The sequence below is a fragment of the Eucyclogobius newberryi genome, unplaced genomic scaffold (genome assembly GCF_026437365.1).
Source record: "Eucyclogobius newberryi isolate DKJ021-1_F unplaced genomic scaffold, fEucNew1.0.hap1 SCAF_2, whole genome shotgun sequence".
NCBI classification, from domain to species: Eukaryota; Metazoa; Chordata; class Actinopteri; order Gobiiformes; family Gobiidae; genus Eucyclogobius; species Eucyclogobius newberryi.
In genome coordinates this window covers 33,522,056-33,535,649 of record NW_027315834.1, presented here as the reverse complement: position 1 = coordinate 33,535,649, position 13,594 = coordinate 33,522,056, and the positions used below count along the sequence as shown (strand labels likewise).

At 40.2% G+C, this 13,594-nt stretch overlaps 1 protein-coding gene across 1 annotated transcript in view; it reads right to left on the bottom strand.

Moving 5' to 3' along the window:
- Positions 1-13,594, bottom strand: part of cacna2d1a (calcium channel, voltage-dependent, alpha 2/delta subunit 1a) — a 67,367-nt gene that overhangs the window by 7,953 nt on the left and 45,820 nt on the right. Inside the window, exons 10-32 of the mRNA XM_072455078.1 lie at positions 13,351-13,450; positions 12,208-12,366; positions 11,751-11,855; positions 11,591-11,669; positions 10,916-10,965; positions 10,715-10,804; positions 10,079-10,141; positions 9,257-9,340; positions 8,742-8,816; positions 8,474-8,545; positions 8,308-8,379; positions 8,171-8,232; positions 8,023-8,099; positions 5,692-5,752; positions 5,516-5,622; positions 3,833-3,917; positions 3,183-3,245; positions 2,963-3,078; positions 2,810-2,881; positions 2,399-2,466; positions 2,232-2,270; positions 2,076-2,147; positions 769-921 (exon numbers count right to left, since the gene is read on the bottom strand). Coding sequence (XP_072311179.1) covers positions 769-921; positions 2,076-2,147; positions 2,232-2,270; positions 2,399-2,466; positions 2,810-2,881; positions 2,963-3,078; positions 3,183-3,245; positions 3,833-3,917; positions 5,516-5,622; positions 5,692-5,752; positions 8,023-8,099; positions 8,171-8,232; positions 8,308-8,379; positions 8,474-8,545; positions 8,742-8,816; positions 9,257-9,340; positions 10,079-10,141; positions 10,715-10,804; positions 10,916-10,965; positions 11,591-11,669; positions 11,751-11,855; positions 12,208-12,366; positions 13,351-13,450 — 1,924 coding nt within the window. The remainder of the gene's footprint in view (positions 1-768; positions 922-2,075; positions 2,148-2,231; positions 2,271-2,398; positions 2,467-2,809; positions 2,882-2,962; positions 3,079-3,182; positions 3,246-3,832; positions 3,918-5,515; positions 5,623-5,691; positions 5,753-8,022; positions 8,100-8,170; positions 8,233-8,307; positions 8,380-8,473; positions 8,546-8,741; positions 8,817-9,256; positions 9,341-10,078; positions 10,142-10,714; positions 10,805-10,915; positions 10,966-11,590; positions 11,670-11,750; positions 11,856-12,207; positions 12,367-13,350; positions 13,451-13,594) is intronic.

The window sequence follows — 13,594 nt, the reverse complement described above, 5'->3', positions numbered from 1 at the left end:
GATAAATGCAGCGAAAAAAGACACAGTTACAACAGGTCCGAACATGTTGCTTTGATTATGGTTAGCATGCGAGGGCCTTGTTTTGGTGAATCAGTGCAGCGTCCTTTCGCTGCAGTCTGCGCTGTGTTGAGTCATCCAGGAGTTTCAACTAATCGTGTCAAAGGCATCGCTCACTGTTCACCAGGCCTTTGATCACTCACATCTTCATCTTTCATCTCACTTCGGTGACTAGAGCGTGCTGTACACATGTACTACAAGTCGGTAAATTATGTGGTTACAGCTGCCAATTAGTGCTGGGAAATAGGGACCTGTGAATTACAACTGTTTTTCTTTCTATTGCAGGCATCAGCGTGTGGCTCTAACGCTCAGCACATGTACAATGCTTTGTGTATGTCTTCAGTATCATTATCACTGGACGCCTGCAGCCAATTTTTCATAATTTCAGACTTGCAAGTTTTGGAAGTGATGAAAAACAGCACATGTTACAAAATCACTTTGTGCATTGGCTCAGTGCAGGACCACCTAATCATGTTACTATTACAGACCTTCTCCCTATTGCTTTCACCATCCCCTGAGCTTCTTATCTGCTCAGTCTGGATTTATACTCCACTAGAGAGAGACCTAAGCTCTGTATGAGACTGATGAGGCAATTGCTTCTATAGGGCTTTGTGGGTCGGTTTGTGTTCCTGAACTAGCAATTATATGAATCAATATCTTAATGTCTCTATATGGTGGTGTGATAGGTCGTCTCTGGCTTATGTAACTTACCACATAGACAGAGCGCAGGCCTGCAGCCGCTTTGCTCTCCCTCACCGGGTCACACAGAGACTGATAGTCGAAGGTCTTCTTAGAGGTGAATAACGATGAGTTCACCAGGCTCACCATCAGGATGGGATCAATAACACCAAAGAATTTTCCAATCTAAAACACAAAGAGTTTTCCAGCATAAACATAAAGATATCAAACTCACATTAAGGAAATCATTTAAATTTGATAATGTCTGATATGAGGACAATTTGTCTAAAGGCACATTCAGACAGGGCTTGTGTGATTGATTCAAAACACACCCCATAACTCTCCTAGAACCAGGTTGATGGACGGTATGATCTAATTAGCACAGCCCCCTAAAATAATAATTGGGTAGGAAAATGTTTATCTGGTAGTTTAGGTGTGACAGGACGTGTCAGGGAGTGTTGAAGTACTCTCTTGTGGGAGGGTGTGAGATATGGGGTAAACTGCAGCACTCAACAAGGTGTTTGAGCTGGAGATACTGTATGCTCTGCACCCCTTTCATTCCATACTTCCACTTAGTAAGGTCACTGCTAACAACCCATCGTCTTCAGTCTGACAGCCAAAAGATACATAAATCGTGCAATCTATAAGGTAAAGTGAGACTTCTCTCCATTCCCCGTGCAATAACACAAATAATGAATTAACAGTCACAGGCCTGGCTGCAGACTCCCTGAGGACTTCTGAGAACTAAAAGAATGGGCTAGAGAGAGAAGACATAAATATAAAGAGTAAGCGAGAAGCTTGTAGCAAAGCAGAAACTTTGCTCCTGTAGGAAATATGATTGAGGGCACACTGCCCTCTCCAAACACGGCCTCAGGCCCCTGGGTTTTAGTGCTGCTGCCAAACTTCAGAGGGACTGATTTATCCAGCGCACACCCAGCTCTGATTAGGAAGGAGCCGCAGCATGAAAAAACATTTACTCAGACACCAGCGGGGGCCCAAGTCAGCGTTTAACATGGGGCAATGGGGAAATTGTGCACACTTACTGTATGTCAAACGGGGGGTTCCTGATACAATTATACCACCACTGAAACATAATAGCTCCAGCAAATCACTGCCTAAGACATGTGTGACAGTTTGATTTGCATTTAATACTGATTACAAGATATTGTCCAGCTATATGGAAATAAAAATTTGAATTTAGGAAATTCCTTGAGGATTAGATTTTCTGGCCCCCCTTAGACTACAGAGGTAAGATTTCATCATGTTTCTTTAATGAGCCACAGTGCAGTTGGCACGGGTTGTAACTATAAGGAATTGTGAAAAGGGAAAATGGTACTTACCTGATCAATATAAGTGTCTCTGTTGGACATCACCAGAAAACCCCCATCATCGAGAATGACACAGTCGACATACTGAAATACAATAGCAATTCAGTTGCATTATTACTGTTCAAAGTGTCTTGAATGGATTGCAACAATAAAGAGTTTGAATTTCACCTCATCATTTCTTTGGCAGCCACAGATCTCATCATTGCACTAAAAATTCAACCATCAAAATAATCAAATAAGTAAGTGTTAGGGACAAATTTAAATATCTACTTTCTATTTTCACAGTTTTAAAGCCAGGGACCCCAGTTTTAAGATACTAAAGAAAAAGTACTCACGTTCAGTCTCTGTGTAGTGTTAATGAAACTGTACATCCAGGTATTGATGTCCAACTTCACTCCAACCACTGCGATCAAACAGAGCGCAGACATCTTAGATCACAGCCAACCCCTGAGTTAACTTTCCTCTTTGAACTCTGCAAATGCTAACTTGGCGCGACATCACAGGCGAGCAGACAATGTCATGTGTGGTTAGTATGCATTTGTTTGTGTGCCTATGTCAGAGGGAGAGCGGGAAACGGACAAACGGCTTCTCTAGCTGTAAAGGCCAAGTCCCCGGTGTGCGTCAGGTGCATGTGTGTAATAAGGTTAAAGCCTCGAGGTGGCAAATGACGATGACAACATGACAAAACAAATGTGGTTTGAATTGATTAGTGAGAGAAAGTCACAGGTCAATTTGAATGGCCTTACCAGCAGGTTTAATCGTGATGTTTTGAAGGCTGATTTCCACTGCTCTGCTCACGAGTATACAGTCATCGCTCGCTGTGTGGAAAATGTTGAAATACTGCTTTAGCGCGCAGACGGCAAGTAGTTATAAGAAACATAATGTACTGTGACCCTTACAATTTTCCCGATCAATGTAAGGTGTGGGGGTAAAGATATACAGATCGTTGTCCAAACTTCTCTTGTAGAAACTCGACTCGTATGTCTCTGCCTCCTCTTTCCAGTTAAAGCCAGCACTGTCAAACACATCTAAACTGGTGATATAAACCTAACACACCACGGTAGACTTCACCGTCTGTAAATGTAAAGGAAAGGTTTATCACATGAATACAACATTTACTTTTTTGGATGGACTCTAGTGATGCCTCCATCAGTGGCCACGAATCTGGCCGTCACACCATTCCTGAAATACAGTAGATACAGTCAGTATTTATATTATATAGACAGCAAATACAGTCAGTATTTATATTATATAGACAGCAAATACAGTCAGTATTTATATTATATAGACAGCAAATACAGTCAGTATTTATATTATATAGACAGCAAATACAGTCAGTATTTATATTATATAGACAGCAAATACAGTCAGTATTTATATTATATAGACAGCAGATACAGTCAGTATTTATACTTTGAATTTAAAATTTTCAGTGGATGGTCCATGTCTTCATAGAAATGCTTTTGCTTTGCCTAGAATGTTCCACAGTAATAATACATTGAACGAATCTTTCTCAGTCAAGACAAGCCGCCACCATGCCAAGGTACCGGTCAGATCTGCGGAAGGGCGAGCTTGCTTACAGTTTTAGCAATGCAATTGATTAGAGCAAGTTTATAGTGGAAAATTCCAGGCAACACAATAATATCTCCATGGACACACGCATGTGATGAACCCCCACCAGAAAAGTTACAGAGTAAACCTTTACGATTAGTGTAGGACTATTTTAGTTACATATTGCAAATGCAGTATTATAAGCCCAAGCTACTTACGGCATTTCAGTCTTTCTCCAAATCTTTATCAGATCAGAAGTGATGCCGGCATCCAAAAGCAGTCGGTTCACTAGTTCAACATTACCTAAACAGACAATTAAACAATAATACAGTTAAAACACATTAAGGACTCATATTAAATCAGGTGGACTCTTTAACCCATTATGAATAGTTGTAGGTGGTAGGTAAGGCTTGGTGTAAAAAATGATTTTCCAAGACGTCCGACACGACCACATGACAAACATAACAGGTGATAAAAGGCGCTGGTCCGTTCCTTTGCAGCGCACAGCCACTTTGAACTCTCCAACAACTTTCTCCAGTCCATTAACATCCAGGCTCGTTGATCCCTCCACCACCTTCTCCGATCTTTATAACACACCACACACATCAGAGAGAACAGCTGCTCTAACACTTTATTCCCCGCCACACTACCCCACACACCCCCTACCTACTGCCCGCTGTGGTTTTCATTAAGGATACCCTTATTGAAGGCAGCCCACAAATTCCTAATGTACTTATAACTTCTGCAGTGGCTTAACCAAGTAAAAAGTGTAACAATACTTGAGCTCTTAAATAGCCCACATGGGCCTAACGTAACCACTCCATTTGTTCTCACTGTGGACTCCATTAAAATAGCAGCTAATCATAGCAAAAATAATATTTGGGTCTGTGGTTTTATAGGCTGGTTAAATGTGTGAAGCATATAATGAACAAACCAACATTCTGTAAATGTTGTATAATTCTTATTTTCCATTAAACCTTTCCCTCCCTTATTTGGCTCCTAACGTACTTTTCAAAGAATTGCATGGATTGTACATCAAATTCCCCCCCTCCAATATTATCTGAGCACAAAACAGGAAGAACATTGGTTATTAAAAACATATTTACCATATTATTCACAGCATTGCATATATTTTAATCTTGACAGTCCTCTGTCATGGCAGATTCATCTCATTATGTGTAATTGGGTGTGACCCAACTAGTGCCCCCCTTATTATACAAATAAGCATCGTGGAAGACATAATGCACGGCTCAAATGTTAAAAGCAAGGCCCATTGGTTCCTGATTAGTGTTTTATTGGTCCACTCGTACTCTTTGCCTGACGTGTCCTGCTCTTTCTCACAAACACAATTGGATTGGATAATTGGATGAGGTCGAAAAACTATAGGCAGAGTGTGGAGGGCATATTAGAGGTGAATATTTGTGTGTGTGAGATTGTGTGTGTGTCACTTCATCCACATGTGCACTCAGCCGTGTGATGGTCAGACTTTTAACACTAGCATCAAATGGGTAGAACGAACACAAGATTTCCATATAACAAGGAATGCCCGGTCATGCACACCAAAACCATCCACCCAGACCTGTATTCCACTCCAACAAGTCACTCATGGGAAAAGTTTAGCCTTTGTCCATTAAAACTCCAAAGGGATTTCTAAATGAGGGGCCAGATGGCTAAAATACTTTCAGATTTTAGAGAAAACGTTTCAACTGCAGCAATTGCTTATATTATGCAAAATGTACTTTTTGAACAATTAATCATTTTATAATGTGTCTTTCATGTGCATATTTAGTCCATCTCCCTCTCATGAATGCAAAATGTCCTCCGTAGATTAAAAAGTACGAATAATCTATATCATAATTGAACTTTTATACTTTAACAGTTGTACTTAAAATTAGACTTACACTTGGGATCGTTTGGTGTCTTTGTGTCGATATAAATGTTGAACGCCATCAGGAACTCTGTGTTATTGCCCTCCTTGTCCGGTGTCTTCAGGTCCTTGCAGTACTCTCTGTGGTGTGATACATTATTAGATGCTGCATTTAGTGTGGAACATGATCAGCCAAACCCTTGGACTTACCTGGGTGCGATGAAAGTGTAGCCGTATTCGTCAAACTTGTCCGCGAGAAGGCTTTCAGAAACTGGTATAACATATTTTCAAGTTAATAGAGCTCGGGATTGAAGGTCAACAGCGTTATGTTTCTGGCCAGACGTGTAAAATGTCCAGAGACAAAAAAGATAACAAAAGAGCTGCGGAACAAGCTGATAAGCTGCTATATATGTTTATCACACAGTAGTGTCAGAATACTTTTGAACGAATCATATGTTTAGCATTTAGCATCTTAAAATCTCACTGGTTTAACGATACGATTAAATTCTCTGATACATTACGATACAATCCAGAGCTCTATATCAGAAAACAAGCAAATATAGTGTTCACCATTCATCATTCTTGATACAACGTTTAAGTTCTTTTTTTGTTTTTGGTATAACCACAGAATCTGTAGAGTCAGTCAGTCAGAATATAAGGCATACATACGGTGTAGGTCAAATACAGTACGCCGTGTTAAGGTCTGACAGAGCTCAAGAACAAGAGGAGTGAGATGAAAGTAAAGGAAAAAATACTTGCCCTCTTTCCCTGGAGTGGAAAATAATCCCAGCAGAGAGAGAGAGTGGGTGAGAGAGGGTCGTCCCGGGGGAGGTGAAGACAAGAGGGGAGAGAAAGGCAGAAGAGACAGGGTGTAACCACAGGGTTTAAAGGTGACACAATATTTTATTCACAGAACGAGTCCTGAATAGAAATATTGCTCCCAATCAAACGGTTCAAGGCCTTTGGATGCACATGAAGACAGCGCTGATGGGGGCACAAAGAGGAGCCTCTAATGTGGTCGGATAATTTAGACGCGAGTTTAAGCGTTTTTATTAAAATTCCTTCTGTGACAAAGTAAATCCACGGTCTAAACCAACTTCAGTCATGCATTTGCATTACGGTGCCATGTGCGCATCTGATCAAACCATAAAATATTAGCTGCAAACCAGCTCTGCATAAACCAAACAGTGCTCTGACATTGCACCAGGCACGTTATGTTGACAACTGTGCTAGTAGTACTGCAGTTTCTATTCCGATGACGACACGGGCTACTCCTCGTCCCCTTTGGTGGCCGGGGCTGTGATGTAATTGTAGCCATGTGCTTTTCTTTGCTCAGAAAGTGCTTGAAAAGTGCGGTAGATATTGTAGACTGATAGCTATTGCGCAGTAAGGAAAGTTGTTTTTGCGAACTAATGAAAATTCGTGTCAGAAGAATGACGTTCATGAAAAAATGTGCTTGTTAAATCCATCAGGAACAAAACCGTGTCGTGTTTAGAGTATCTGAGGACCACTGGAGCAGTATAAATGTAACAGCAGGTGTCAGCTGGCATCATTATGACAAAACTGTGTGTTATATCACAAAGACAGAGCTAAATGAAGGGTTTCAGCAAGGCCGTGCACAACATGTAAATCCAAACATGTAATTTCAAATAACAACGTATATTAGGAAATACACAAGAGGAGAATACTTGCCCAAAAATGCTGCAGGAGGATCCAACACATTAAGAATTAGCAGGGTTCAGGAGAGACGGGAGGAGGTGAAGACATCGGGAAAGGAGAAGGGAGATGAAAAGGAAGAAAAAGGGTTTACAATATTTTATTCAGACTTGAATAAGAATATTGCGAATAATAAAAACTTTAACAACTAAAAATGAACTACACTAAACACTAAATGTAACTGAGCAGCTTCTTAAATTACATCTAGTCTTCTCAGCAATTACACAAGGCTCTCCATTTCAAGCACCCATAAGATTTGTTTTCGTAATAAAGCTCAATTAACGTCATGAATTATTAACTACAATATACAACACGCTAACAGACAGACAGACAGACAGACAGACTAATCAAGTGCGGCTCCATCGTCACTGCAGTCAGCACGCCATTAAACAGTCCTTTGAGTAACACTATGAGTCAGTGACATCTTTTACAAGCGAGAACAGACCCGGCTCAACAGAGACATGAAAGCATAACGGGACCGTATTGAAGCCCGGTCTGAACGCATTACATCTCACGTATAGACGCACAAGTACGTTTATGAAACAGTAGACCCGGGCCACTCGTCCTGCTGTCTGCTGACAAGGCCTTTGAACATCACCACAACTGAGAGCAGATTAAAGTCCATTTGAATCTTTTATGCGCTAATAGTTGATACAAACCATAAGAGTTGTATGTTCACTCAAAACTTGTACGGAGTAAGTATGAGGCTGCTGGAGTGCATTAGGAGTCATTTTCCAGTCAGAACTATTAAGTCTACTGTCTGTGTAAATGAGACACAAATGTTACAGAGAACTGACACACACAGGATTCCGAGGCCGCACTTACATTTGGCCTGAGTGATGGTGTCTCCGATCGTGGCCCGGATGTAGTGCTTACTGTACTCGGGGAGGACCAGGGCCAGGCTGAAGGAACACAGGGGGAAAAAAGTCGCTGTATTTCTGCTCAGAACGAATGACAATTTGATAAGACTTGCCTGTAATCTGTCGACTTCACGTTGGTGTACGTGTAGGTCCTGCTCCCGACGTCCATGTAACGCTTTTGCAGGTACACAGAACGTTTACTGTGAGTGACGAACACATGTGCAGTACATAGCCAAACGTGTACAATTACCTCATCTTGGGATTTGACAAAAGTCGTCATTGTGTATTTCCCTTTCAAGCCGTCGATCATGTTTTTTCTCATCTATCAAGCAAACAATCAAACAAACTTACATAAATGTGCGATTTCAAAGGACAAAATATAAATAAAATTGCATGTTTTTAATGTCTTTTCAAACCTCCACTTTAACTTCATTTTCCATCTCGGCATCCAGGAAATCCAGAGTCACAGGTTCGTCAAACTTGGCAGTCTGCGTGGAACTACATCTAATTAGCCGTGCAATACTCACCATTATAGCTCATTTCTGAAGCCTTTGATTGTGCGATCGCTCTGAGCAGTGTTTTCAATCATTCTCGTTTGTGCAGCGTGAGTCACAACAGAGCAGATCATCGAGTGGCAAAGGCCTTAGCTTGAAATAATGACAATAAAAGACAAATACGACGCACCAGAGGCTGTAGATTTGGGTGAAGCAGCACATAGCCATTCGGGTCGATCGCAAAGTAGTAGCCATTTGGTCCGAACTAGAAGCAGAGGAGAAGTTGTCAAGTTTTATGTAGGATTGAAGCTGAACATGACAATTCTTCTGTAAAATAATATAAAAGCTAGTGGTTTAAATGCGTTTTTGCTGGGCCATTGCAAAATCCAATCCAATCAAAAGCTTATATAGGTTGTTTTATCATTGTTCATTGTTTTATGTTACACCAAATCACCAAAGCAACTTCCTGTTTGTGAATTATGTTCATTAGCAATGGCAATAAACCTTTTCTGATTCTGATGCTGAAGAAAATGGAAAGTTAGACCTGGTGTAGGTTTAATCTAGTGCTCATCTTCCCATCGTTTATCTGCATTTCAGCCATGATTTAGTCCACATTTTGTTTGCATTCTCATTTCCCCTGTTGGCTCGGTGAAACACAAACACACAGACTGTATGTAAAAAGCGTATGTAAGTGCATTCGCTTACAGTAAACCGAGGAGTGAGGCGTTTTATGTCCTCCAAGGAAACATCAACGGCCACGACTCCAAGGATGAGCTGGTTTTGTGATTTCTGAAAGCACAACACAAGTGAGGCCGTCGTCACAGGAAGATGACCTTCTCTCTACAAGACCGGCTTCAGATCTCTGTTGTTCTTTCGGGGATAAGTCAAGTCCCTCTGCGTATTCTGAATGACTTCAAGGAAACCGACAGCATTTGAAATCTGGACTGTCTCATTCCCAAAAGCTTTACACGCTGCCATGACTCACGGACAAGGCATTTCCACTCTCACTTCAGTTCAGTCACAGCTTAAGTAAACCCAACTCCTCCGAGGTTGACATGAAAACTCATCTTGAACTACATTTGTCTCTGTGATTTGCAGGTTTGATCATTTTTATGATCTTTGCTTTGACGTCTTAGTTCCTCTTCCTGTTGGTGCTCATGGGAGGTTTTCTCTGCTCTTTTTAAGCATCAACAAAGAATATAATGGACAGCCACATCGACACAGGGGATAAACGTTAGGTGTTGGGGTTAGAGGGGACAGTAATTGACAGTATTCATGTTGAATGTGTGTTTGTTTGTCTGGTTAGAATGATGCTGTGTGACAGAACTGCTGACTCGCAATTTGGATGTGGTCTTAAGGTCAGAGGTACAGTCAATTCTGTCAAGGAGTGAAGTAAAAAGAAGATTGATGCGACGGACAGATAGAGACAGAATGACTGAGCAGGAGGGAGGCAAAGTCATTTAACGTCACGGCGGAAAACTCAAAGAGGCTGAGTGAAGAAACAGATGAGTGTATCCCTCTGTGTACCTTTGAGCCAGTGTTGGTCTTGTTGAAAACAGGCATGGTCCCAGTGATGACAAGGCCGAGCTCCTGCAACACAAACACAAACTCATTTTATCTTGCAGTACGCACAAAGATAAACACGAAAGAGAGACGCTTTAAAGCTGTATTCTTGCAAATGAGTCAATTCTGTCTTTTTGCCCTATATTGTCCAGTAAAAGCAGCAAAAAGTGAAAAAAAAACCCCTCCATATTCATCTCATAATACAGTATTTTATCTCTTTTAAGTATGAGCTTGGTTTGTGAGATACATACATACAAACTTCCTCCACTTGAGGTTTGAATTTTTTCCCAAACGACAAATATGTTTCTGTTGTGGATCAAGATGAACAGTGGAGAAAGCTGGCAGTGTGTTATCTCCTAAACAAATGGACTGAACTTGACTGAACTTGAGCCCCAGACAGCGCTCTAAAGCACATAGTCGCCTAAATGTAGATAAGGGCGTAAACATGCCAAAAACAGCTACTTGAGATATATTTTATCTTTAAATGTGTAGTATTTCATGATGCGCTGCTATTCGAGGTGAGTACAACAGTTCATTAATACAGTAATAATGGATACAATTAGTGCAGTGATATAAAAACCTTATAAAGCCCTAACATACCAGTGCATCCAGGTAGACATTGGTCCACTGAACCTGCTTGGCCCTTCTGTCTGCCTTGACCATGGGCCTGCCCAGAACATCCAGGTATTCCTTTGAAATCAAATGTGTAGTTTGTTGGTAAAGGTTTCAACCACAAGAGGGCGCCGTTTGCAAACATTTCGGTGGCAGCTCAGGGGGTGGGAAAAAAAACTACATTCTCACCTGGGTGTTCAGTCTGATGGCTCCTATTGAGGGAATTTCATAATAGTACCCTGGGAGAGAGCAAATTATATATGTTACACCTCTATAAATACACGGATTGACAACATATATTGTAGGTAGAGATTTACTAAAGACATTGTGGGTCATACTGTGTCTACAAAATCAAACTATAATGATTTTGTATTCAATGGAGCCCAGGAAGAACTGGAGTACACTAATGAGGATCCATAATAACATAATATTACATGAGAAATGATTACTGCAGTCGACTAAAGAAAGTCTTGGTTGATTAAAGACTTGTCCTGTGCATAAATTACAATTAATTTCACACAAAAACTAGCAAAGTACTAGTAAGCAGAATCTTCATTTGTGAAAAGGCAGATTAAACAGTCCAGTCACGCCAACTTTTTCAGTTATTTATTCATTTATTTTTTCAGTTCATTTCCAGTAAACTCACTATGTGCTTTCTCCTTCCTGCTATTGTTCTGTCGCTTTTACAAATCCCTTAAAATGACTAAACGACTAGGAATTACCCACACTTTTTGGTCAAATACTCATTACATTTACAATTTGATCTTCTTGTTTAGGTTCAAATGTTAAATTTTAATACTAAGGTAAGTAATAATCATTTATCAGCACTAATCTAGTTCTTTACACATGGGAGATTTAGTGTACCTTTGTTAGCACAAGCCATCCATTGGATTGGTCCTTTGTCATAGTTGTGTTGACCAACTGAAAATGTAAAGATGCGAACCTGAAAATAGAGAGACACATTTTTTTTCTTGAAAAATGAATATTACAACTAAAGAAAACTAATAATGGAGAAGATTTATACCGCTTGTTTAGGGTTGTACTTCTCAAAAATCTCTTCAGCCCTCTCCTCGCCTCCATCCGTAAAAAGCATAATTATTTTGTTACATTGGGCTCTTGAGATGTTCATCTATGAAAACATTTAAAGAGGAGAGAGAATAAGAAGCAAGAAGAGTCGAAAAAATTAGGACAAATATGTAATTTTAAAAAAAAACAGTAGATGTCACTGTGGTTTCACTTTTTACTGGCTGCTTGGTCAACGATTCTTATTTGACTTGTTTTCTTTTCTTTAAAAAAAAAAAACTCAATTCAATTTAGTTCAAAAAACAATCTAGGTTTAATTTCTTTTTTTTTTATTTACTGGAGTGAAAATAATACTACCTGAAATAACAGATGACAGTGATGTCCTGCAAAGATGTCCTGCACTTCAAGCCCTCATGTTACATAACTGCCCATGGCATACGTGGCTCTGACACCTGTACCTGTGAGAGCTGCTGGAAAGCCAGTTCAAATCCTCCTTTGTAGTTGGTGATGCCCTTGGCTGTGATGCTCTGCACCGCGTCTTTGAGGATGCGCTTGTTGCGAACGTTGGCTTGGACCAAATTGGTGAAACACGCTGCATCTTGGGCCTTCTCATTGAACTGGAGGGAGAGGGAATCGGGGTAAAGGGAAGAGAACAGGGAAGGCACTAGCACATATTTCTGTTAAATATGCGGTTTAACCTTTGTAGTAATGCAAACTAACTTGTAAAGTATGTCAAGTATTTGCTACAAAAATATAAGCTTTACAAACCAAACATAACTGCATGCAAACTACTATATACAAACCAACGGGAGCTTTAGAACGAAAGGATCAGTAAAAGGATAGTAGGGTATAAAAGGAGATAATATAGTTAGGCATTGTGTTTACATCATTAGACACACACAGGACAAAGACAGAGCTCATCACAAGCTTGCATCTGTTTCAAACTAGCCTAGAACTCACTTTCTCTAAATATTATTATATACATTATGAAACTCTCATTATACTTATACTGATGCCAGTTTTACCTGTTACTTTTTATTATATTAACTACATCTGTCGTTATCAGAACACCACCGGCTGTGGCACCAAATTGAATCCAAAGAAAGGCCAAGTTGAACATATTGCCGCCAATAAGCGGATCCCGTCAGGAACAACTTTTATTAAAGTTGAAATAAATTGAATTCGGCACATTGGAAAGCAGTGTGCAAAACACACAGGATCCTTTATTAAATAAAGAGGTACAAGAGAGCAATGTGAGAGGGCTTTTTTAATCCACTTGCACGTAACTGAGGTTGAGATTGACAGACTATTTCTGGTGTGGCAGAAAACTAGAAATTTGATGATACAAAGAGTATTTTAGAAAGCTTTTCCTCAGTATCATCCACCATGTGCATACAAGTATTTAATGTAATACATCCTCTTTCCCTCAAAGGAAATACATCTTCTGTCTATGATACAGAGAAGTATGATTCCCCTCCAGTGTTGGAGCTACGGGCCTGTAACGTTAACTGTGATAAATGTGTAACCTAAATCTCAATGTCATTAAACCCCCAGTGTCATTCACAAACTGATAACTGCACGGAGCACAGAGAAACACTTACATAGACCACATTGACATAGTCGTCATCTGAGAGCGTCTCCAACATCCTGTTCACAGACTGTCGGATCAGCTTCAGGGTGAGACCGGACACACTGCCACTCCTGCAATTCAAAACAGGGTTTGTACACTGACACAACTGACTTGCATTTTCATATCATTTTTGTTTGAATTGTTGATTGCAATAAATGTGCACAATGATTGTTGCTCTGTGAGGACGTGGAGGAAACTAGAAAAATCTGCATAAA